The sequence below is a fragment of the Cydia amplana genome, chromosome 15, assembly GCF_948474715.1.
Source record: "Cydia amplana chromosome 15, ilCydAmpl1.1, whole genome shotgun sequence".
Lineage (NCBI taxonomy): Eukaryota > Metazoa > Arthropoda > Insecta > Lepidoptera > Tortricidae > Cydia > Cydia amplana.
The window spans coordinates 14,915,782-14,942,489 of record NC_086083.1 but is presented as its reverse complement, the minus strand read 5'-3'; the positions used below and the strand labels follow the sequence as shown (position 1 = coordinate 14,942,489).

Here is a 26,708-nt window from a genome sequence, read left to right as displayed (position 1 = left end):
TACAATAAGATAAGTATCATATCAGAATTGACATATGATAATATGTAAAATTGTAACTCTAAATAATACTAGATTTAGAGAGCCAAGCCTGCTTGGCAACAAATAATCGCGTATAAAAAAACACCGGTTTGTATAAAAACAATTGACAATTATAGAATTGACAATGTAAAGCTTTGTGCACACTGGTTCAAAAACAATCTTTTACAAAGATTCAAAAAAATCCTCAGAAAATGAAAAACAATTTTCACTATTCTTACAAATACCAAATAACCTGTATCTTACAATAGTAGCGATTTCTACTAAAACTATGAGTATTAAGATTATTATTTTATTACAATCATTATGCTTTAACAGATCTCACTGGATTCAAAACAGTTCTGTGTTCAAAACACTACAATTTTCAAGCATACGCTTCGAATTTTTGGTTTGATATATTCTCGATTTTAAGTCTAAAGCGTCTACATACATACAATCCTTGGAACACGTTTCCAAGTCTAAAACAGTTAAAAGGTACTTCTATAATCTCTGAAACTTACTCTACATAAGCCAAAACGTTAAGTATCTACAAAGATGTATGTACATTTTCCCGATATCAGGACTGATGTTTTAAATATTGAAGTTTTATATACACTTTTATCTAATTCCCTAATTGTTGGTTAAACGTTTGGCACAATTTTGCATAATCGCCAAATATTCCAAATAACCCCTATAGGGTCCTAACGCTTATTTCACTAATGGAATAATCTCATAATTAAACATTTTGTATAAACGAGAGAGATCCAATTGTGACACTGGCATCGATGTCGCCCAACTTTACAGGCGAGTAGCACAAAAAATGTTCCATAAAGTCTTTTCTAGACCAAGGTCTTTACCAGGGGTGGTGAGAGGGGTGGGCGAGGGGCGCGGCGTGCGGGTAGGGCCAGCCGCGCGCCGGCCCTCAATCGTCCTCGCGCGGCGACAGCGGGGGAGAGAACCCGGGGTTCATGTAGTTACCTCCATTGGGAGGGGGGGAAGAGTTCGAAGGCCCCGGGGAAGCCAGGGAGGGGAATAAGCCCAGCTCGCTGCCCCCCTCCCGGCACCACAGCTGTCGCATCTCCTGGCGCCGCGTGCGCATCAGGTTCTTGTATTCCGATATCCGCATCTTCTTGCCGTCGACTATGCAAGTCCGCTTGGGTCGCGGTCGGTACCTGAAGGTAGAGGTATGTTCATCAATATGGAGTTGCAATTGAGACCAATATGTACGCGAGGGCTTTTAAACAAAATTTTTGCGCGGAACCGCTGAAAATTCACCGGTCAAAATCATCAAGTTAAACAAATCCTAAGGAACGGCTATACCTAAGCGCAAAGTCCGTTTTACTTTCTTCGCATTTTAGACAATTAATTAAGGACATGTAATCGACACTTCCTTTCCTTAACTTGTACTTATGTCTGAAATAAATGATTGAATTGAATTGAATTAACTGGCTTCAACTCTTCTTCTGGCTTCTTTCCTGGCCTTTCTCCAAATATACCCTCGAGGTCCATGTTGAAACTGTACTTAACCCTTAAGATTTTCTGTACCTACTCATGAAATGCAATAAAATATATGAATATGAGTATGATACTAATAGCCAAAGATACGCTTTACGCTTTCGGCTACAGAATGCGTAAAGGCAAAAGGTTCTTACCTATAATCTGGGTGCTTCTCCATATGCTGCTTCGACAGCCTCGACTGCTCCTCATAATACGGCTGTTTCTCAGCGTTCGACATGGCCTTCCACCGCGCCCCCAATATCTTCGATATGTTAGAATTATGCATATCCGGGCACGCTTTGAGGATCTTCCGGCGTTCGTCCTTGGCCCAGACCATGAAGGCGTTCATTGGTCGCTTAATGTGAGGCTTGCCTGCCTCGTCGCGTTTCGGTTGGCGGACGAGCTTGGCCTTCTCGGTGTCTTCGGCGGGTGATTGGCCCCAGGAGGACGCTGGAAGAGAGAAAGTTGGTTGAGATTTTGGTATGCTTTTGAGTTAGGTTAAATATCAGGGAGATGAACCGAAACATTATGGTTCAACGGAGGTAAGAAACGTTTTGATTTTAAGCGCGCAGTTTTAGAATTTCCTGTTTTTGGTATTTTATAGCTAGCTTGAATTAAAAAGTGTGCTTGGTATTTATAGAAGTAAGATGTATGTAATAAATACGAGTAAGTAAATGAGTTGACTTTGAAATAATTTTTGGACCTTTGGGGTATTCTAGCGAAAGTGTCGGGCACGTGACGCTATTTTTTGTAACGTTTCTGATAAAGCTACGAAGCCGACATTTGGTCCTATAACTTTTGATAACTACAGATCTCTGGTGGAAAGGCAGCCTTGATGTTTTAAATTCTAATTTTGAAGTGAATTCCCTACAAATTCCATAGCCATAGTAGAAAGGCAAATTATAAGTGGTTTACTCATAGCTTCTGTTTTAAATTAGATATATTTTGGCAAGACAAGTATATTTGAATCTATATTTGGGTTCACTTGAGTATACGTAGGCCGTCAAACATACTCGTAAAAATAAATCACGAAACTCCAAAACTATGCGGATTACACAGTTTTATTACAGTAGAGAAAATAAAAAACTAAACTGCCTGTTGTCCACTAATTGGGAACGAGTCCATCAGTAGCGATGCTAAGTTATGCTATAAATTAAGGTTATTTGTGAACGATGCCGTAAAATAGCCGTTAAGTGAGGATTAACGGGGGGTCGGAGATACCATTTTTAGCTACTAAATGCATATAGGTACCTACCTGGAAATTTTCAAAACAAATTAAAATATTTTCTGAAAATAATTTAATTTGTTCCAACACTTCTAATAGTAAAGACAGATGATATAATTATAAAGTTTCTACCAAGGCTAGAATTAAAAACAAAATCAAGCCAGACACTTTTTGGTATGATAGGCAATGTTAAGGCAACTCATTTTTAAGGATTTCAAAACTTCAAAGTACCTACAATCGCTGACAGAAGTATCAAAAATTCCATAAACCCAAATAACACAACAGATTCTTCTCGAATATATGATTTAGTTAGATCCACAAACGGACCGACAAGGTTTTATTATGATGAATTAATTAGTAATAAAAAATAAAGATTATACTGAGCGAAGGAATGTCGTATAGTTCGGAATGTCGTTAACTAGCCGTTGTCGTTACGTTACACACCTAGTTCATGGTGGAAATAACGAATTTCTATAAGGAAGATATGTTAATGGTGTTATAATTCGGAGAATTCTTGATAATTGCGTTCGGTGATGCTATTTAGGTGTTAACTAATAAGGTGCCGAATTTGTTTTATTTAATTGGTGAAAACTGGTTTATAAAGCGAAATTCAGTGGATACCGTGAGTTTAAATCAGTCTCCAACTTTGTTTTTTTTAAACATAGATATATAAAAATAATGTGTGTGTAGAAATGTGTGCACTCTAATCCATTTCTTTCTTTGTTTGTCATCTACGCCACACATTTTTTTTGCCTAACGGTTGATTGGTAGAAATTGTTCTAACTATAGTATTAACCATAAGCTTAACTAAACTTAAACCTTAGTTTCTTTTCTGCAGTAAAAGTTATTAATGGATAAAACACTCAATAAATTGTTATTGAAAACGTGAAACAAAATTACAATACACATTGCGAGTACACATCGTAAAGCATATTTCAATCCACAATGATTGCCTAACACAGATGTGCTAACGTTACATAACTTATGTTGTAATGTTACAATTATTTCACAAATCATAATGAGGCTAATAAACAGCGCAAAACATACAAACCAATCAAATTAGCCGTACTTTATTACGAGCCGTCGTAAACGCGCTCCAGAATCAAGTAGGGACGGGGCGTTCCGCTTTGGAGTAGGTCGATAATTTGGACGTAGTTCAGCGGAAAAGATCCATGCTCAAAATATAACTTTTCTTTTTGAAAGAAAGTGCAAATTTTTGTAAGCAATCACCGTCGCCCCTGCGAGTGCGCCCAAGTGCGCTGCCCGCCTTTAAGGTGGGAGTACCCTCTTTTTTGAGGTCGTATTGGTCCGGAAATACCGCGGGCGACAGTTCATACCACAGTTTAGCTGTGCGAGGCAGGAAGTTTCCTAAATATCTACTCTCATTAAATGCATGGCAATTAAACTAGTTAGCCAACAGGTGACAAGTTGAGGATTGATCATGTTAACGGATTCTGGCCTTAACGGAATTAGAAATGGTGTTCTACTTTGTCGCATTTATGTTGTTATCGATATAAATTACCTATTCCAGATTTGTAAACTTAAATAGTACCTACCTAATTAATAGATATTATAGATACCTATTCTACAATTTTCGATTTACCACCTTGACTTATTTTATTATGTTGTTCGTCCTCTATACGCAACATCGATATCGATATCAAGATGGATTAGACCGCAAGCAAAACCTGTCTGAAAATATTACATTTTATACAAAAGATGCCATCTCTTCAGAAATTGGGTCAGATCACGACATCCGCTAGAATGTTGACGGATTCGCCAATTGCCTCAAACCCAAAACATTATATATCACATCTTCATATTATTCCATTTCGAATTCTACCAGCTTTGTTATAGAGTTGTTAATCATTTAAATTTTAACGTATTTGTGGCTTTTTTGCTTTGATTTGCGTAAGTTACGCGATTAATCCGCGCGCGGAAGCATCCACCACTCAAAGAGGGGCATTCCTCGAATTAATTTGACACGCAGTTAGATAATTTATAACATCCTACGGCAGATCGCGATACTGAGGCGGTGCGCTCGCGCAGTGATTTGCGCGAAAATCTAAGATACTTAATAATAGAAAATGGGTTATTTTATTACATTTACGAATACCTACTGTAAAACACTGTGTAGTAACATAACTGCTTACTACAATTATGCATTAAAAATTACTGCTTACTAATTTATGCAACGATTTAACTGTTTTAATAGGTACTTAATTCAGAAACCTGATGGGTTATTGTCATCGATATATAAAATAACAAAAATGAGTAGGTACACTAGGTACCTACTTATTAAAGGCAAAAAATACTACGACCACGTTGAAATAAAACTTGTGTTTAAAAGTTATAATTACATTTGTTTTTATTTATCGATTTACTTACTCATCGTAGCTTTACTCCGCTAATCTTATTGTATTAAATACAATTCAAATAAAATGAAATATTACCCGATTAAAAATACAAAGCACTTGCGTGCGCATCAGTGCTCAGAGCGGAAGCGCGCGTCCCCAACGCCATCTATTACACGTTCCCTGCACTTCTTGTTTTAGGCAGGAAGCGAGCGACACCCGCAATTTTGTATTTGCGTTGGGTACTCGCCAAATATTTAAAGTACCTCGTTTTATTGTACTTGAGTGTATAGTTTGGCTATTGCTTGCTGTCAATTAGCAAGGCAGTATTTTACTAGAATATTGGCGTAAAAGACGCGTACAAACCGATGGAGAACGGAATTGATTGACGTAAATTAACGCTTTCATAAATTATATTGTGTTAAAATTCATGTGATATACAAACATCTAGCATAATACTCTTAAAAACTTAAAAAAAAAACTAGTAAAATAACCATTAAGGCTAAGTATAGAAGTCAAGTTAAAACGCCTCACAATTTAAAAAGTAAAATGGCTTAAAGGACTATACTTTGTGCACTCGTATTTGCGTCATTTGACACATGACACTGACAACAGCAATAGAACGTAAAATATTTTGCACGTCTAAATTACAAAGGAATACAATTGCACTGCGAACGTTTACGTTTTACGTCTTTTTTTTTTAATTTAGGGTTGGCCGGACACTACCGTTATGAATCGGTAGTCGTATAAGTAAATCGATATAAATTTTTCATTTTAGGTCGCAACAATTCAATTCAATTCAATGTTTTATTCATAAAATATACACTTTACACGTCAAATTTTTAAACATTATTACATCTAGGTAAATTTTGTTATAAATCATTCATATTACAATAGTTATCAGATATGTATTTATAACAAAGCATTATTAAATTTATTATATCTTCTTATTATTATTTATTAACCATATAATTCTAGCTTTATTTAAATCTCAAATAAAAATTCATTAAACGTCACAACTCGATACCTCGGTCTAGGTGCCATCCAATCGTAATCGCTTGCTGTGACAATCGATTTGGGTTAGTTACATCTCTAATATCTCTATATACCAGTGGCGGCGCGTCCATAAAAGCCGATTCTCACCGGCTTGCCTGTTTTTGGACGTTGAGCAGAGTTGTAAAGGAAATATGTAAGCCAAATTATAGCCCCGGTTTGACGCGCCGGCACTGCTATCTACGTCAGTCATAATGTGTCAAATGACGCAAATAAGAATAATTCCACTATAATCCAGTTCATAATTGTTAAAAAAAAGTAAAAAAAAGCGCGCCAACCGACAATGGTCTGCAGGAATGTCATCAACGAATTGAGTAATAAAAACGACGAGCAAACAAATAAGACCCAAAACGTAATAAAATAAATCCGAAAACAGGTCTAGAAGATTTACAGAAACACATCGAGATGATTATCATGTGTAATTAATATTTCTAAATGTATTTAGACGCATCGTTTTATGTTATACGAGTGCTTTTAGTTTCGTAAGCAGAGAGAGTCCCAGTTCGTGAGTAGATAAATTGTATTAATTATTGTAAATCTTTGCGTAGATTCATTGACTTGAACGTGGTCATTTATATTATGCCCGTTACACACTAGTGTAGTGTGTGAAAACCGCGATCTGACGTGACCCGCGAATGTAAAACTCCTATGCTTCTTTTTTGGTAGGGAAAAACCAACTAAAATTGGCCAGAAGGATACGCGAATGCGCGAATAATAGGTATATTTATACGCGTTGCCAAGTGTGGACCTTGCTTTACAATAAAAAAAATATAGTTAGAAAGAAATGCAGAAAACTAAATATTTTTATGATAAATGGGCAGTAGCTAATGTAGCAACTAATATTTTAGACAAGCTTTAATTAATATTTCCTGCAACCAGTTCCGTCACAAATAACACGTTTTTTTTATCTAGCATTGAAATAAAGTAGCTGCAACCGTTTATTCTTTATTTAAGACGATAAAGACAAAATGGCTGAAATGCTAACGTAATATGTCGGGTTAGAAATTATTATGAGATTCAAACATTTCACACAAAATCTACGTGACCTATATCACTTTCGATTGCAGAATATAACTGTTTTAGAGTACACGATGTATTAATTATATTTAGCAATTAAACGGATAGCGGCGACATGGCCCGTTGGTGAATTTTCACATTTCTGAGTTGGAAGCCATTTATCTAAATCCTTGTTTATTTTCGTGGTTTCGTAAATGTGAAATTGGAATAGCGTCTTGTTTTGCGGGTAAATTTGTTTTAGGGGTAGATTTTTATTAGTTTTATTAAATGGGTTATATTCTAAGAAGCGCTTGTTTTATTACTTACCTACTACTAGCTTTTGTCCGCGACTTCGTCTGCGTGGAGTAATGTGTGTTCCACCCCCCTTTTCACCCCCTTAAAGTGTGATTTCTGGGATAAAAACTACTGTATCCTTCCTCGGGACTCAAAACTATCTCCATACCAACCATAGACTAGGAATCCTCTAGACTGAGTTTAGAGCGATTATTTCATGAAACCGATGCTGCCAAAAATACGGGGGTGCGGGGGGACGAGTTGAGCAAATCCCGTGCCGTGATTGGTCCGTTCAAAGACACGGACCAATCACGGCACGGGATTGACTCGAAGATGGAGTAAATCTACCGTATGAGTGGCAGAGGGGGTAGCGTTACTATGCTCAGTCTAGAGGATGTCTTGTCTGTGATACCAACTAAATCGGTTCAGCGGTTTAAGCGTGAACTCTGACAGGAAAGTTCACGTATCGATTCTGTGGGTGGGTGTGGGATCTAATCTAAACCCACTAAACCAGAGTAGGTACACTTCGAGAGAAACACTTCAAATAAATAAAAAACCCTTATTTCTATGTATAGTGCGACATAAAATATAGCTGGTCAACCAAATCTGTCAGTAAAAAAAGGCGCGAAATTAAAATTTTCTATGGGAAGATATCCCATCGCGCCTTCATTTTTCAAATTTGCCGCCTTTTTCTACTGTCAAGATCTGGTTGACCAAGTATAGTAAAAATGAAATAAAATGGAACTAAAAAAAATCCATGCAAAAATGTTGCCCTGTTTACGCATTTTACGTCAAAAATGTGACAGTTACGTAGGAAGTTGCGCCTGCGCCCTCAATAATTTTCTACAATTTCTTGTCGGACTATACAGACGATTCAATAATTAATTTTACAATAATTTTCTATTTGACAGAACAAATGATTGTCATTTCGTAAGATTGTCTGATACAAGGTTAATGTTGAGTATTATTGTGTAAGATGTTTTTTCTGTGCCCTAAACTTGGCAGCCATATTGTTTTGCAATCTGTGTTATAGATGGTCAAGCAAATCTTGTCAGTAGAAAAAGGCGCGAAATTCAAATTTTCTATGGGACGATATCCGTTCGCGCCTAAATTTTTCAAATTTGCCGCATTTTTCTACTGACAAGATCTGCTTGACCAACTTTATCTATGATATTGATAAAAATGAATTTGTTAAGGCAGGTCCTGATTTTAACTTTTTTTTATATCATCGCGAGATGTTGTTTGCGAGACATTGAAGAACTGAAAATTTGCCTAACCTAAAACCTATTAAACATAAAAAAAATGTAATCTCATCAGAGTTACTAAACTTTACTAATTGTTAAACATATTATCTACTTGCTGTATATTGAACTAAAAATAAATAAATAAAGATCTATATATGATGTTTTACAATATATACTTGAAGATTATATTTGTAAGTTTTATAAAACAACATTTATCTACATCTCAATTAAGCAGTTTACTCGTATATCTACAAATAATGCTTCTTTTATGTCCGTGAACAAGTCAGCTGTTCAATTTAAAGCTACAAATTGGACTAAAAACAGAATCCCATAACTAAAATTACACAAACTATTAAACAACTCTGTTTTACATCGTCCGTTTTGTTAAAACAAAATCGATATTAATCAGCCAATTTGAACGTCCCGCGTCGAATATATCAGTCGATAGGACCTTGTAGACTTTTAAATTTGACAACGTTATGTCCCGAAACGCGCTAATAAATGATTTGGTTAGACAGCCGCGTTTATATTTTGGGAACACTTACGCATTAGTGACGCAGAGGGACGTCGTTCTAAGCTGTAGAAGAGAAAGATTACAATCTTCGATTATGCGTTTGGCCTATTTAGATAAAGAAGTGACCTAGAAATTTGATGAGTTAATTCTTACAACATGAAACTTCCTCGCATTTTTAAGAACTAACATTCACATATTTTGTCAGGAACCGCTGTCTTGCTTGACTCGTATTCCTAAACGGTCTCGCTGCAACGCGGCCGTCATTAACACACTCGACAGCCCTCTTTTTCGGAATAATGTATTATTTCCTGTTTTCTGAAGTTTGTTAAGAGACTAGCGACCCGCCCCGGCTTCGCACGGGTTAATAAATTATTGAAATTATACACAAACCTTTCTCAAAGAATCACTCTGCCGATAGGTGAAAACTGCATGAAAATCCGTTCAGTTTTTTGAGTTTATCGCGAACATACAAACACACAGACAGACGCAGCGGGGGACTTTGTTTTGGATCATTCTTAGATAATTATGAGATTATAACTGGTATCGTTCAAAATAGCTTATTTTTTTCTAGATACTTTAACCGTCATCCGTTAATTGAACGGCATTAAAACCACTTGAAGAAGTCTGATTCACATACAAAAGCTGATACATTTTAATTTTCCATGCAGAATCTGTGTCATCGGTAACTGGTTATTGTTTTTCTTTGATGTGCCTGTACTGCCTGTGTCAGAGGCGACTCAACTTTTAAAACAAGTGTTTTGTCAAAGTCACAAACCAGTTTAGTAGACGTATTGACAGATAACAAGATAACCAGGTACGAAACTTTAATTGTATTATCATGTTTTCCAATCATCTTAGATGCCGCCGCTTTTGGTGTGAGTGAGTAGAATTACCTAACCTAATCGAATTTGTATGTGGAGATATGTTAATCATTTAACTTTAAGTGTCTGAGTCATACTAACATTTATAGGTAATATCTAGTTATATTTTTACGGTTTAATCTACACATTTTTAGTCATTCCTGCGACATATTTCAGGGATTCTAGGTCTCCATATAAATGTGCACAAGCGCGTAAGGCAAACAAGCATACAAACTGATAGTAAGCGGTCATAGTAACCTATTGACGTTCGAAACTCCAGTCACATGAACGTCCTTTAAAAAAATCACTTCTTTTTAGGGTTCCGTACCTCAAAAGGAAAAAACGGAACCCTTATAGGATCACTCGTGCGTGTGTCTGTCCGACCATTTAGAAATGTGCAGTCAAGCGTGAATCGGACTTAATATACGGAACCCTCGAAACGCGAGTCCGACTCGCACTTGGCCGGATTTTTGAAAAACCCACTAGCATTACAAGTAGAAGCTGTTAAACTTACTGTTACACTGCGCGTTGTAATCGTCCTCTTTCTGCATGCTGTACTGGGGGGAGTCTGGCACGGATGGGTACGGCGCGAAGCGGGGCAGCATCATCGGCGCAGGGGAAGGGGAGCGCTGCTTGCTCAGGTTGAGGGGCGCGTCGGGGTCCGGCGGCGGCGAGCGCGCGCTGGCGGTCAGTTGTGCTAGCTGCGCGGTCGCTGGCCAGGGGGAACCCACCTGTAGATACAAGAAAGATGAAATTAACAAGTAGGTGCATGGTGCATACGTCGCGGTACTTAAATGATAAATTCGTTATTAGGGTCTTACTTAAATGAATTTGATGATGGTGCGGGAATGTAGAGTAGAGTCTGTGCGGAAAGAGAAGAGTCGTAGAATATATGGGGCCCAATACATTCCACGACTCTTGTCTTTCCGAACATCAAATCGGCTGATGTTATCTAATAGGATGCTTAAATAAATTAAAAAAAAATGTTACATCGGCCGCCAATTTTTTTTGCAAAATTCGTTGACACACTTTTGTGTAGGTACGAGTATCATAAAAAATTGGCCGTATCGTACAAGTGTGTCACACTAATTATATGGCCAATTAGCGAGGGGCGGTGCAAACCAAATCACGCGGTCAGTTTTTGGCAGCAATGGGGTGGCAACACTTTAACACATTCATTGCCACCCAGCCAAACAAGACATCCGCGCCAGGCCACAAAAATTTCGTCACATAAAGCTGTAGCACCACGATCCCGACTATCGGGTCGTCCGGTCTGGGAATGAAATCATATAAAATAATTAAATAACCGATAGTCGGGTTTTCGGCACTGAATGTGTTAATATTTATGGGACATTTATAGGTCTACTTTTCAATAGAGGCTGTTGGTAAGAAGTGTCAAGAGTTATATAGGAGCTACGGACTGATTGAATTTTATCATCATCATCATCATAATTTAAGAGCATGGCACTTGTCGGTGGAGTATGCGCTAGTTTTCGCGGTCCTCGGCCAGGTCTTTAGGCAAATTTCTATTATGTTAAATAATTAAAAATATCATATATAAGTTAGTTTTTAGTCCCTAAACTTAGTCACCTTCTAGAGTCTAGACAGTCAGCGCGTAGCTTGTTTACTAACCGCTTGAGACCCGAAATTAGTGATAGGCATATAGTAAGTTGTATAAAAATTAACGATGCTTGCAAATGGACTTTTAATAATGAAAACATGTTACATCTTCGTGTTAAACAATCAAAAGGCGGTCAACACTAAAGTTTTCTCAATCGGATGTTACATCAACCTTCAAGTAAACTTTATAGTCCAAAACTAGATGATGGATCTCCGCAGGGTCCAATTTGCATAACACACCGGTTTTGTAATTGTACAACTTTCGTTTTCATCTAGGAAAGATTAGTTAGTTGTTAATATGTGTCTCAAAATGGCTCCGTTCTGGCTATTAAATATAATATTTTACCTATTATATTTAAATTGCACAGATGATACCGCTGTTTAGCGATAAGACCGTTAATGTCTGCTTCTTTTTCTGAAACTCTTTATTTTTGAGGTGGGCATAAAGAGTATTCTATTCTATTCCATATTTAGTGCCTACTATACTTACCTACCATATTTTTAATGAAATGGTAAAATAATAAGTAAGAGATCACATACATATTCATATGGCAAATGATTACCTAATGTGAAAAAGGCATTTCGCGAGAACCTTTGTCCAGTTGCCTCATCAACCGTTAACTTGTTTGTTTTTCGAATCGTGTTAATTAAAGGAAGTTATCTAATCCTCTATCTAGTACAAGATACATATAAGTGGAAAGAAACGAACGCAATTTTATGACATATCGGGCTTTTTATTATGTTATCTAATCCAATTGCAAGACCTTTTGAACAAGAACTATATATGTACTAAAAATTAGCCATCATAAGCTTCTCCAACTGTTAAGAGAAAATACTATTGTTTGGTTATTTATTACGCCAAAAATAAAAAAAAATGTAATGTAATGTTGTATGTATGTAAATATGTGTATATTGATAAAAGATCAGTGGCAAACTCTATGGAATAATTTCAATAAAAGACCATCAACTGTAGTTGCAATCAGTTTGTTCTAAGATCTAACTATATTAGTGTATTTGGGACGCTTTTGGTCACGTTCCTTAACACCTTAAGTGCCAAGCGCCTCATTTCCAATACATAATGAGTCTACCTTGCGGGTTCTTGGCAGTAAATGTGTTAAAGAGCACCAGAAAAGTATCAGAAACGGTCAAGAACTTACGTTGGGTCAGCCTAAGCTGCCGGTCGCCTTCTATGCGGCCTCTAAACCTGGCCCCGCTCAAACGGTGTCACCAGGCTAGGGGTTGGATAACGGCCGATAGCGATAAAGCTGGCCCACAACGGATACACAGTCGTCCACAAACGACGACGGGATGGGACGGGATGGGGGCCCCACAAGGATGGGGCGCGACTGGAGACAGTCTTGGAGAGATGCCTCTCACACCCTACCTAAAGGGAGGGTGTCGAATGACATCCAAGAAGACTTACGTTGGGCTGTTGAGCCTTCATCTGTCCCAGCATCGGCAGTAGAGACAGCGGCGGCGCAGGGTACAGGCCATGCTGCCCGCGCCGGACCAGCTCCTGTCTCCTCAGTTGCTCCTGCTGCAGTCTTTGGAATTCTCTTAAACAGTACTATACAGGATCAGAAACAAGACTCACATTGGGTTGCTGAGCCCTCATCTGTTCCAGCATCGGCAGTAGAGACAGCGGCGGCCCAGGGTACAGACCATGCTGCCCGCGCCTAACCAGCTCCTGTCTCCTCAGTTGCTCCTGCTGCAGTCTTTGGAACTCCAACTCGGCTGTCACGTTGCCGATATTCTGGAACAATGAGAAAAATACTTTGAGTATGGAAATAAGCGCGTTCTGGAACATTCAGTACATTTTGCTAATCTAAAACGCAGAGCGCGTAGAATGACGCGGGAATGTCGTTCTGGCTCATTGTTATAAGTATCTATAGGTACATGCTGGCATGATTTGATTACCCACTGGCATTAGGTAATCATGCTATTACTGCTCATAATTGCCGATAAGAAATATTTGAGGTTATTGACTAAAATTTACTTGATGCAGTCATATAATCGTGTTTTAGGAACTGTCTATGTAGACCCTTTTAAATGACACATAGCAGCTTCAACTAATTTCGGAAAGTAAGAGGGCATCTTACTCAAGTCAGTGGTAGTTGGTTACTTGACAATGACTCTTTTAACTCAATTCCTAACATAGTTGAATACGGTGCTTAAGTATTTGGGTGTGGAAAAAAATATTTAACTGTCAAATAATAACGGCACCACACGCGAATGTTTCAACCGTTCGCAAATGAATGTCATGAAAAATTCCTTTGCCTATAAAATCGACACAGACTAATGCTTAATTACAATCGCGATTATGTCCAAGTTAAATGCGTCGGTAAACGCCGCTCCCCATAACAATTTGTCTCAAAAGCCGTTCCACCAGATATCACTCCTTCCACACCCTCACAATATACGGCCGCTCACAACAAAGAAACGACGACAAATCACACTGAGACCGCACTAAATCTCTGAGACCGTAAAGTATACAGACAAATAAAGAAGTTCGATTAATTGCCAAGAGCTTGACGAATACAATATACATTTTATCAGCTCTTCATTAAGCAAGCATTGAACTGTTAATGGTTGTACAGGACACGACGTTATTGGGTGCTGAAAGCCGGAAAGAATGCAAAATTCAAGATGGTTTCATCCTTTTACCGCTGACAGTAATATGGGGATATAAAATATGGATTCTACAAGGCAAGTACGAGTCGAACTCGCCCACCGAGGGTTCCGTACTTTTTAGTATTTGTTGTTATAGCGGCAACAGAAATACATAATCTGTGAAAATTTCAACGGTTCATGAGATACCAGTGACAGCCTAGTGACAGACAGACGGACGGACAGTGGAGTCTTAGTAATAGGGTCCCGTTTTTACCCTTTGGGTACGGAACCCTAAAAAGAATCGCTAATGGAAAACAAAAGATAAATAAACATGACATAATGAGCGCACAGAAAGAGCGCTTAGCGTAATAGCGGTAATCGAGCAACTTTTTCCATCGCACTGACAAATTGCCGTCATAACCGAACGGATTAAACTTTTTATTAAAAACAACAAACTGTGCATAACGTATGGCAATCGGCAAGGGACAGATGCTCGCGATTTATCTAATGTAAAAAGACTTTTATTTAATAGCGGTGCCTATCTGGTGCTTATATTTTACGCGCGTCGTTTTGGCATTTCGACCGCATTTTGATAGCGTTATTAATGTGCGAGATGATGTAAAAATGCGTGATTTGATGGAAGATACCAGCTGCGGTTTAATATATTGTTTTCCATCACAGGTGTGCCTTCCGACCAGCGTACAGGTATGATGGAACGGGTGCTAATTTTAGCATAGTTGAACCTCGATAAGTCGTACCTTCTTAATTTGAAGTCATCACTACATACATAGTATAAAACAAAGTCACTTCCCTGTCTGTCTGTCTGTATGCTTAGATCTTTAAAACTACCCAACGGATTTTGATGCGGTTTGTTTTAATAGATAGAGTGATTCAAGAGGAAGGTTTATGTATAATTTGTTAACCCGTGCGAAGCACTAGTCTATAAAGCATTAATTCAGTAGTCATTCCTGTAAAGTCCCAAAAGCCCCGTGACTATAGAAATTAATTGTAAAATCATCAATTTTCTACATGGCCATTTAGACCGAAAAATACGGCTAGACCGGGCCGGGCCCGGGCCGAGGCGTCTGATAAATACGGGATAACATACGATATGTCATTTTCTATGATGGTTGATCGCGGTGATCACGTGGTGCTTTCCATAGAAAACGAAGCGCCGGAAGCTCCAGCCCGGCCCCGGCCCGGTCTAGCGTGAGTCATCCTTTATACGTATTTTGATGTGGACGACTAAATAATTTCTGTTGATTAATGGAATAAAACACCTACTTACATATTTTTAACACTCACGAATTACAATTTTTATCTCTGAATTATAATTTCTAAATCATTGGGTATTTAAATAAGCGATTGCGAACTTTCTTTAGATTCGATTTGTCGAGGTTCCACTACGAATATATATCTGTGACAATGGAAGCTTTGCCAATAGAAACAGTTGGGCGTGATTTGGCGCCTCGATCTGATCAATAAAGATCACGATATAAATAACTACCATCTGTCAACTATCCGAACATCAAACGATAATCTAGAAGATTATTATAATCATTTATAATTCAATTTTGTATTAATAGCAAAATAGTAGTTTATGCAACAGTGATATAAGAACCAATTATGAGCTGTTGCATACATTACTTTTTCTATGACAGCTGCAGCAAAAAAAAAAAAAAAAAGTTATTATTAAAAAAAAAGAGTTATTATTAAAAAAAAATTGAGTTATTATTTAAAAAAAAAAAGTTATTATTGTAAATGAAAACATACCTCTTTCAATCAAGATGATCGGAACTTGTATCTTTAAAAAAAATAAAGCAGTTGTATTATACTCATAAGATGACTGCTAGCAGTCATCTTATGCCTATAGCCTATAGACAAAGCATTCAAATGACATTGCTTTAGATATCACTGTCAGTCATTTAATTGACACATTTAAGTGCTGGAGTAGAAAAACGTCTTACCATAATGCATATAAATAACGAAAAATTTACTGTCTCTGGGCGACTCTATCTCGAATTCATGGGGCCAGGGGCCCGTTTCTCAAAAGCTTGTAACTTGTTATACAAGCTGATGTCACTTTTTGCCAGCTTTAGTTAGAAAGCTTGTATTACAAGTTACAAGCTTTTGAGAAAGGGGCCCCAGCCCGCCATTCTTCCAACTGAGCTATCGAGAGATACTTGTTGACAGCGAATATTTACACCATATCATTAATATGCCTTAGGCGGGCGACTAGCGACATCTAGCGTAAGTACATTGAAAATTCACTAGTAACAATGGCCCTGTAATTAATTTTGACTTAAGCAGAAACGTCTGTTGTTACAATACCATAAGGTTGCCTTCCATTGAGGCGGAGATGAGATGTGTGGGAATCAACCAATAGGTAGCATTGGTTGTAATCGAGCGGAACGGAGAAGAGATATAATCTTCGCCTCAGTGGCCAGGCAGCCTAATGGCACAGAATAAATAATAGTACTAAGTACAGAAGACTCACTCTCTAACAAAACGCGACTGTTACGATCAGCACAGATATGGCCGCTAGGTGGCGACAGCGCCACGCGCGGCTTATGGCTTTCCCCAAAATTGGGGCCGAACGGATGTACTTTTAGCTACCTGTAGCAAAGCGACGAAATCGCGGAGTGAGACACGCCTGATAATGGTTAGAAATACACCTCCTTTCCCTATAAATTGTAACTATTATTATCTATAATTTGTCGGCGACCGAATTGTGTAATCTCGTCCACAATTGACAAGCTACTTAGCTGAGATTAAGATGAAATGGATCAAGAATCAAGATCAAACAAAACGCGTTGGAAATGTAGGAGTCACTGACAAAGAGATTAGGACTGACGACCGGACATACCGTGACATAATTTAAAACCCACAGCCGATATCAAAATAGTTTAATCCCTCTATATTAAACTATTATAACCTTTAAACTGTTAACATTAAGGTTGAAATTTGACGTTTTATTTACGTAGGTAAATCCGTATAATGAAACAGACGTCACATTGACGTAATGCAAGATCTTGGAAATCTAGACGATGGTGTAAACGGCCAAGTTTGAAGAAAAACCGAGCAACATAGAAATGCCTACACGTTACCCTTCGAGTCCTAGATAAATCAGTTTTTTCCTGTCCATAATTCCTTCCTTTCTTTTGTGTCCTGTAAAAACCTTAATTTATATCCCTATAATTTTAAAATTTAGTTTACAAATTAAACCCCTTTCTTAAATTCACTAAGAGCTGTTTATTGTCCAAAATATCTTATTTAGATATAGATTGAATCCCTCAACCAGTAATTTAACCAGAGATCTATTAGCTAGATTTCAGTTTAATTAGTCTAGCTCGATATAAAAAAAATCGTAATAATACATTGATCTAACACTTTAGAGTTAGACTCTAAGCTCCACTTGCACGATCCTACTAACCCGGGGTTAAGCGGTTAAACCATTAACTTAACCCAATGTCAAATTGTACTGGTAACCATGGTAACTCCAGATTTAACCGGTTAACCCGGGTTAGCGGGATGGTGCAAGTGGCGCTAAATGTTGTCGCGAGTGCATGACTTGGGGTCCGTTTCTCAAAAGCTTGTAACTTGTAATACACTTGTATTCTGTGATGTGATGGAACTTCCACTTGGAAGTCCTTTTCTGACAAAAGCTGTCAAAAAGTGACATCCGCTTGTATTACATATATGATACATTCTTTTGAGAAACGGGCTCTTGGCCTTTCAAGTGAAAATAACAGTACTTTTTTTGCCAGTAAAAGAACTTGGCCTAATTATAATATTCATGATTTCAATGGGATCATAATAAAATGTCATTGGTCGACATATTCTTATTCCCAGATGGATTGGCTAGCTCGACGTAAGTTTCTGGATTATAATTATCCACATTTCCCTGAATTTATGTTTACATTAATATTACAGCTGGTATTTGAGATTAGTTGTGTTTCTCATATTAATAAGATTTAATAAATCAGTGGTCGTGTGATTAAGAGCGCAAAGCTTACTAATTATATGTTTTATTAACGGCAACTATTGAAATAAGAGTATCATTAATTTAATAAAAAATGTAATTTTTTCTTAGCTTGGGATTTAATTCATACGATTAAAGTTGATTTCAAATGTCTGATTTTATCAAGAAATGTGTATTACACAAACACGGAAAATATAAAAATATTAATAAATATGTATGTACTTAAAATTGGGTATTTCAGGTAAATATAATTGGCCATAAATGAAATTCTTGATGTTAAGAGGAAAGGGGACTGCCGCTTCTAATATTTTCAATAATGTTAATATCTAGAGAGGAAAATGAGGACTACATTTGTATGAAAAAGCGATTTCGCACGGGTCCTCCACTTTCGTCTTAATTTAACATCATTCCAACCAATTGTTTAGATTAATAACATACATTACATCCATACTAAACCAAAAATGTGAAATAATAGCCCACAACAAGCCACAAGGTCGACTAATGTTGACAACCGATACAAAATTTGCATTTATACATCGCGGCAAAATAAAAACAACGTTTTATCACCTCAGTAAAACCCCTACTAATGAAAACAATGCTCGATCACACTTACTGATCAATGTTGAACCTTAATGTCTTCGAAATAAGGTTCACGAATAGTTAACATTGTGTTGGAACAAATGTTCCCGTGTCGATTATCTAAGGATAGCATAAAAGTGTGAGGGGCTGGCGGCATTACGATGACATATCAAAATGAATCGCTAATGTATGTAGCGGCAGTAACAGGGGAGGCGTGGAGTCGCAACCCTCAAAACATTTTTTCGTTTTAATTAATAGAAGGTCAAATGATTAGGCATTAGCCTCTTCTCGTGCGTCAGTGGAGGCCCGTGCCCAACATTGGGATGTATATAGGCCGAATTATGAATGTTAACTACCTATATAGTGTGAGGTTGTATTTATAGTGAACAACTTTTGCTATTATGAGACCATCTCCGAAATCGCATAAAAATGCTGTTTTATACATTTCGGCTTATGACGTTCATATTTTCTATGGGAAAGCCACGTTCACAGCGCTAAATGTAGTGTCGTTGCCGTCAGTCCGAAGTCTGGTAAGATTATTAATTTAATTCAAATATTATTTAAATAACGATTATATAAATATAACGAAATTATATTTATGAACTAGCCATGTATGTGAGGAAAAATATGCACCTGTTCCAAAAACAGCAAAATGAAAGGTTAAAAAACAAACTTCAACTACCTGCACCAAAACTAGAACTATTCCGAAGCAGCCCCCTATATTCCTCTGCAAAATATTACAATAATCTTCCAAACTACATTAGGTCAGAAGAGAAGGACGAAACGTTTGCAAAAAAGTTGAAGGCATTTCTTATTAATAAAAACTATTATAAAGTTGACGATTTTTTAAATGATTCCGATGTTTGTAACTTTGTACCAACCAACAATGTAAATATTTATAATTTTTATTAATATCATATTTAATAGCACTGTATGTAGTCACTTGCAGAATGTAATAGTTTGCATAAATGTATTTTATTTTTTAATAGCACTAGACCTAGTTTTAAGTTTTAACTGCCATACCCGTTCCGGGTCCATGAGATACGTTTTATGTTTTTAACATCTTGTAATTACCATGGTGCAATAAAGAAATAAAGAAACGACTCTACTTCTCTCCGTGTCGCATTAAAATGCATTTTAATATCGACAACAGATTGCACAATGTATCCTGAATTAATTATTGCATCGCTGAGTTGCAATAACGAGACCAGTTATCTGATCGCCCGACTGATCGGTCGACTGATCCGCAGATTGCTCCGATGACTGGGTTTTCCTGGTTTTGATTAGCTTTTGCTTTTAAGACTGTCTAACCCTTAAATGCATTATGATCTAGATCTACATCGTATATTTTGATGGCCCGTGGCTCAATATGCATAGGAAATTAGAAAATTATACAAAAAATCATGCATTTAAGGGTTAAGACTAACTGGTCGAAGTGGACCAGTCTTTACACAAGTAACGCTAAAGCAGGGTTCACCAAATGGCGGACCGCAGACCTATTTTATTTTTTTGCTTATTTAATAAACTCAAGGAGAAATGGACCGCGATGGTCATTTTATTTTAAGAACCGGACCCTGAAGAATAGTACATTACATACCTAGGGAGGTGAATTTGTAAATGCTCCAGATCGCAGGTGTTTGTGGCCCGAACCGAAGGCGAGGGCCATAAATATGCGATCTGGGGCTTTATGAATTACCGCCCATGGTTTGTAGACAAAGTTTTACGTCTTGCCTTGGCCAGGAAGTGAGATTTTCTTCTCACGTAGCGGGAAGAAAATCCCACTTACGGGCCTAGGCTGACGTAAACTACATAATTGGTGACCCAGCGCTAAAGTTTCTATAGTAATAACTACTATAATTAAAACAACAACAATATAAGGGTATAAGTAGACTGTCTATAAATAAATTGTACCTGCAGCTTCATTAAAACGATAGGTGGTCATTTGAATTTGACATTTGAGTTTATCACTTTGTATAGGTACATTAGCGACAGCTGTACGGTAGGCAAATAAAGGTAAATCTGAACAAATACAACTCTTCCAATATCCTGTAAATATTTCATATTGTTTTCATGTACTACATATTAAGTAATTTGATTGAAATATGTGCTACTTCGTGCCTTAATCTCAAATCCCTAGCGACTCTCATATTGGTTGTCACTGTGACAAGAGGCCCTACTGCGAGTAGCGAAAATCGAAATTTCCTAATATGCCTCTATCCCTCTTGCGGATATATCGATTTTCGCTTCTCGCAGTAGGGCCTCGGGTGCAAAGTAGCACAAAACGAATTGACTATACGTACGGGCCATGTCTCATCTTTCACCTTTTAATCACCACTAACGCTGCGTCAGTAAGCGAACAACTCGCGAACGCGAAGCGAAGCGAAGCGGCGCGGCGCGGCGCGGCGGGCCCACGGCGTTCGCGTTCGCAACGGGATCGCCCACGTAGGACACTTCTATAGTGTATCAAAGGATAGATTAGCCCCGCGCCGCATTGCTTCGCTTCGCGTTTGCGTGTTGTTCGCCTACGTAGTACGCTGCGTAAAATATCTTCATCAAAAGTAAGTTCTTTCACCCCTACAAATTATTTTACGACAACACCGTCGACATAAAATTCCAAATCTCGCTAATAAGAAGTCTTAATTATTCTGCAGACCCTCTGCGCCCCGCTGCGCCGTTTATCTCGGGTTTTTATCAAGTATTGTAATACGCCGTGATGTGTGCTTTTATGGTTTAAGCGCGTTATGTCGTATGTCCAATGTGTGCAATTTAGATACGTGTAGAGTAGCTTTATTTATTGCTATTAAGAGACCCTTAATTATCAATTTATCATACATACCAAATTTCAGGACTGTTCCTTAGATTTCGAGGTTTGTCCTATTCCGATTGTGCTACTATTACATGCTATTTGAGCCACATTTGAGTGGTTTATTTCCAAAGGTATTAGAATTATTATTAGATAATAATTAATAATTAGATTATGTTTTTTTTTAGTGAAGTTTTGTAAAATGGAATGGAAATGCAATTATCCGTTTTCAATTATTTGCAAATTTTCTGCTACATAGGTAATTTAGATTAAATTGCCTATCATTACCAAAAAAAAAATTTTTTTTTTGCCAAAAATTCTCCGAATCACTGACCTACAACTATTTTAAATTCGGTCAAATTAAAGTCACGGCAACTAATAGATGCATTATGCAAAATATATTATGATTATGTAAAACTATCAACCAACCAAAATGTTTTCCATGCAGTGAATGTGTCGCATGCAAAGCGTGTAAAAACCGGGATAGCAAACCTTTTTTGTGAACGTACTATTTTTTTATAATGAGGCAAAATAAAGCGAACATATGCAATGCAATTGTGGGTTGCAACATTCGCCCAATCGGATCTGCACCGCTGCAACAAAGATCGTATCGAGATGATGCTGCGTTTCGCGTCTGTTTTGTTTATGCTGTATTAAACAATGTTTTTCGTCTGATAATGCTTTTAGGTTTGATTGAGCTGGGATTTGCATTTTCATTGTTCACGATAAGAGCATTAGCCCTTTGTAAATGAAAAAGATTAAAATGAACATTGTATGACGTAATTTTTCATCAATGTACCTACCTACGTATGTGGTCGGTTTAGTAAGTGCTTCTGTTCTGTTCTGTTTAGGGCTTGCAATTCGAATATTCGAATATTCGAATTTGTCGAATATTCGACCTGTTTTGATATTCGAATATTCGGCCGCTCAGGTTTCGAATATTCGAATATTTTTTATTACTATAAAAAATCCTTTTCATCCGCTGTAGTTACAGTTTCTGTGTGTTTTCCGGGTATTTACAGTGAATGAGGAACGGTAGGTACCCAAACACGAAGGAAATAATAGTTTTACTGTATTCCTCTCGATAGACTTCGTGAATACAGTGAAACCTAACTCAATTTCAAAGAAGACGAAATCAAAAAGGTCAAAAGGATGTTATTTTTACGGTGCATAAGTTTTAAGTTAAAGAGTCAGTTTATTAAGTACAAGCGTACGTTAAGCGAATTTTTGAAGTCTAAACCTTGCCACTTATCGCAATTCTCCAATTTGATCATACACCAAACCTGCCCAACTAGGTAATCTAACAATGCACCTTTAGCTGACGAATAATCCACCCAGTAGTCAACTAACTTTTTCCCTTAAATATTCCAATATTATATAATTAGCCGACCATTAATTAGGAATAAAAACTTGCCAAAACAAATAAAGTCAATAAAAAATCAAAATACAATGGAATTAAAGGCCTTTTTACAGGCCTCTGAGTGACTACAAGTTAATTTAAATCGGAAAATAATTACCTACTAAAAATATATCTTACATACCTAGGTGTTTAGATGGTTAAAGTAATATTATTTCACGCAACGACGCATTTATAATAAAAGTTTTATCTACAAATATTGAATAAGTAGGTACGTCTAATTTTGGCGTTTTACTTGTTTTTATAAATGTGGGCATCTCATAGTAGGATGATAAAATCTAGTCAATTAAGTGGATTTCTGCAAAATATCATTAGTTTTAGCAATATGTGAAAAAAGATTTTGAATAAAACGATAATAAACCGATTTCTCGTCCCTTTTCTTATTTTTTATAATATTCGAATAATTATTCGAATATTCGAATATGTCGTCAGAAAAAGTCGAATATTCGAATATCTGAAAGTTTCGAATATTTGCAATCCCTGTTCTGTGTGTTTCTTCTTTTGTTTGTGTCGAATACCCGGGCCAGCACATAATATTTGTAGTGTAATAATTTCTCGATCTTTATCTAATATTAATTTTGTTTTTCGCGATGTTGCGATTAAAGTTTTTTTTTTCTTTAAGTTGTATTTTCAGTATTTACACTGATAATCGATACGCTAGAGAATATTAATATTTTCGGCACTGTTTAAAAATGTTTATGTAGTACCTATATATGAAAACATTTTTGAACAACTCGGTCTATTAAAATCGTTTATTTTGTCATTTAGCAACCTAAACTGAATAAATAAGTTCGTAGCTTAGCTAAAGGAAAACAAAACTGTAAAAAAATAGATAAATATTCGTTACAGCAAAAAAAATACACAAAATAAGTATGTATAACTAACCGTGCTCTTTAAGTGCAAAAGAAAATAATTCTTCAACGAGCTTTGTATAAATAAAAAAACAAGGGTCATAATTTATTATTTTTTTAATGACTGATCACGCGCCACTTAAAAACTGCCAACTAATTGTTCCACCGCTGCGCCCCTGAGCCAGGGGTCGTCAATTGTTCAAATGTTGCCCGTGCCCATAGCCAGGGGTTGTATACCACTTGCTTGAATAGTTCGGGTGAACCAGTGTAACTCTGGCTATAGTGGGGCCCTCAAAATTATCGGTATGATTAATTCTATCTATCTAAATATCCAATACTGATCGCAGGTACATTTTCTTATTCGTTTTTCTTCATGAATATATTTTTATCTTCGTGTATTTAGGGTTTTTCGGGTACAGTTTTTTTCTGTAGCGTTTTTTCTAAACCCGGCTGATATTAAAACCTATTTCTGGGTCCTTTGGCTATTTGGACCAACTGCTTATATTAAGAACAGAACAAAAAGGTGACGTGACGTTCGGATGACAACAACAGCTGCATTTCTGTTGCGGTGTCGTTATTGCCGCCGCTGCATCTGTCAATTTCCTTGATAAAATGAGTGTCGGAATGAACGTCATAATCGCAACAGCAATGCGGCGGCAAACGTTACTCATTTTATCATGTGTACTTACGTCTCGTCTTTAAGAAAAACAAACATGAAAAGTGATATTCTGCTATTGGTACAAAATCGTTAGGTACACGAAATTAACGTTACTATGAAAAACGTTAAACTGGCCAAATAAATTACTATTAAATAGTAAATAAAAAATGTGTAGTAAAAAAAAATGTTTGCTCGCTAAGCAATCGGAACGCGACAGGGGTTGTAAACCCTGCGGTCGGATTTGCCATCGCGATACCATCGGCGCGCGCGCCACGTGTCAACTAATGACGTTTGGCGTGTTGACACTTTGATGTCGGCTAGTTAGCGGCGTGCGGACGTTCGAAATTCGAAAGCGCAATAGTTTGATTGTTCAGGTTTTCCGGTTGAACTTCAAAATGGCGAAGTCGATTCGAAAATATATTTTTGTTTTTTTTCTCATTAATGATGTTTAAAGTGTGATATTGATACCTAATTATGCAGTGAACTAACGTAGACGTGTGCAGGTAAGGATGAATTAGTAACTATTCTTTAGTCAACACCCGGCAATGCAACTTAGCTATTTCACTGGCAAAACCATAACCCAATTGAATGTTAAAACAGCCATACCTAATTTAAAGTTCTGGAATATTGACTACCTACCCTAAGGCGTGCTCAAAGAAAGTCCTACTAGATTTCCGTGAAAAACAATTCAAACTAAAATAATCTAAATACTTCTTGAACCGTATCAATTAACTGTATGTAATCGTAATGATACATTCTGAAAAGTCACTCCCGAAAACAAACCTTTTCAAAACCGGTAGGTAAATCCAACAATACTCCAAACCTACTCAAATAACATAATTATCAACTCATCCCTAACCTAAAAATACGCACTCGAAACACCGTAAATAACTTGACGATAAACAAAAGAGACCCAAACTGTGAACCCAGAGGGATTCCGAGCCGCTACACAGAAACCCCACCCACCCTGTCTTGCCTGCCTCGATTCTCTAGCCTCCCGGTTGCTCGTCCCACTCCAGTTTTCTTTTATTCTGTGCTCTTATGTTTATTTTTGTTTTCCGTTAGCCAGTGGAAATAATGGCGACGGGGATGTTGTGGATATTCCGATGACATTAATCATGTTTTTTTTTTTGCTAGTATGTACCTAGTCCATAAGGGCACTTAATGAACGGAAAGATCCTATACGGCTACCATCAGTTTGGCACTGACATAAACGCCATCGAGAGCGTAATTTACTTTCTATACATCTCGCTCGTACTCGCATATTAGTGCGAACGAGATGAATAGAAAGCAAATTACGTTCTCGATGGCGTTTATGTCAGTTTTGACACTGACTCATGGTACATACATGTACAGTACAGTACAGTACATGGCTCTACTCGCAGGTTCGAATCTTGGCTCGTACTAATGAAGTATTTCTAACTCATGTGCCTACGGTATGATGTTCATAAGTTCATTATCATTTGGTACTTATTAGGTACGTGCCACTAGATTTTCGAGAATACAACAAGGCCCAATCTTTCTAGTACTTATTTATGACAATTTATTGGTATTTGATAGCCGAGTAAACGCTAGAAACTCTTTTCCCGAGAAAGCGCTCACTAATGTTCTTACTAAAGCATGAAAAATTCTAAACAAGGGACAACGGGCTGTACCGTACAAGGCATTTTATGTCGACCCACATTTTTTAGACATTAACTAGTTCGATTATTATTTTTCTAAGAGTACTGAATTTTCTCGTGATTGTGGATAGTCGTGGAATGATCCGAACGTAGACCGAGATGTAAATACCTAAGTATCGAAATTTCAAAGGAATGTCCATAAAATCCGCAACAATTCAAGAAGGCCTTTTGTAGCGTTATTATTCAAGCCGCATTTTACATGGTTCTGAGTTTCAGCAGTGTTTATTATGTACTTTACATCGTTTTGAGTTTGCGAGCGCAATGAAGTAAAGAGCGCGGAATGAAATGCGAGTTGGTGTAACTAGTAATTACATAGTTTTGTAACAGGCAGGTCTGGCACGTTGACTTCTTATTAGGTAAAAAGGTTTTACATTGGTGGTAGGTAGTAGGTACCCAGGAATCCTCCTCGCGTTGTCCCGGCATTTTGCCATGGCTCATGGGAGCCTGGGGTCCG

General features: G+C 37.3%; 1 protein-coding gene across 1 annotated transcript in view; it reads right to left on the bottom strand.

The window, feature by feature from the left end:
- Positions 1-554: 554 nt before the first annotated feature.
- Positions 555-26,708, bottom strand: part of LOC134654630 (transcription factor egl-13) — a 149,432-nt gene continuing 123,278 nt past the window's right edge. The window contains exons 4-7 of the mRNA XM_063510103.1: positions 13,258-13,425; positions 10,567-10,783; positions 1,668-1,962; positions 555-1,187 (exon numbers count right to left, since the gene is read on the bottom strand). Coding sequence (XP_063366173.1) covers positions 938-1,187; positions 1,668-1,962; positions 10,567-10,783; positions 13,258-13,425 — 930 coding nt within the window. The 3' untranslated portion in view covers positions 555-937. The remainder of the gene's footprint in view (positions 1,188-1,667; positions 1,963-10,566; positions 10,784-13,257; positions 13,426-26,708) is intronic.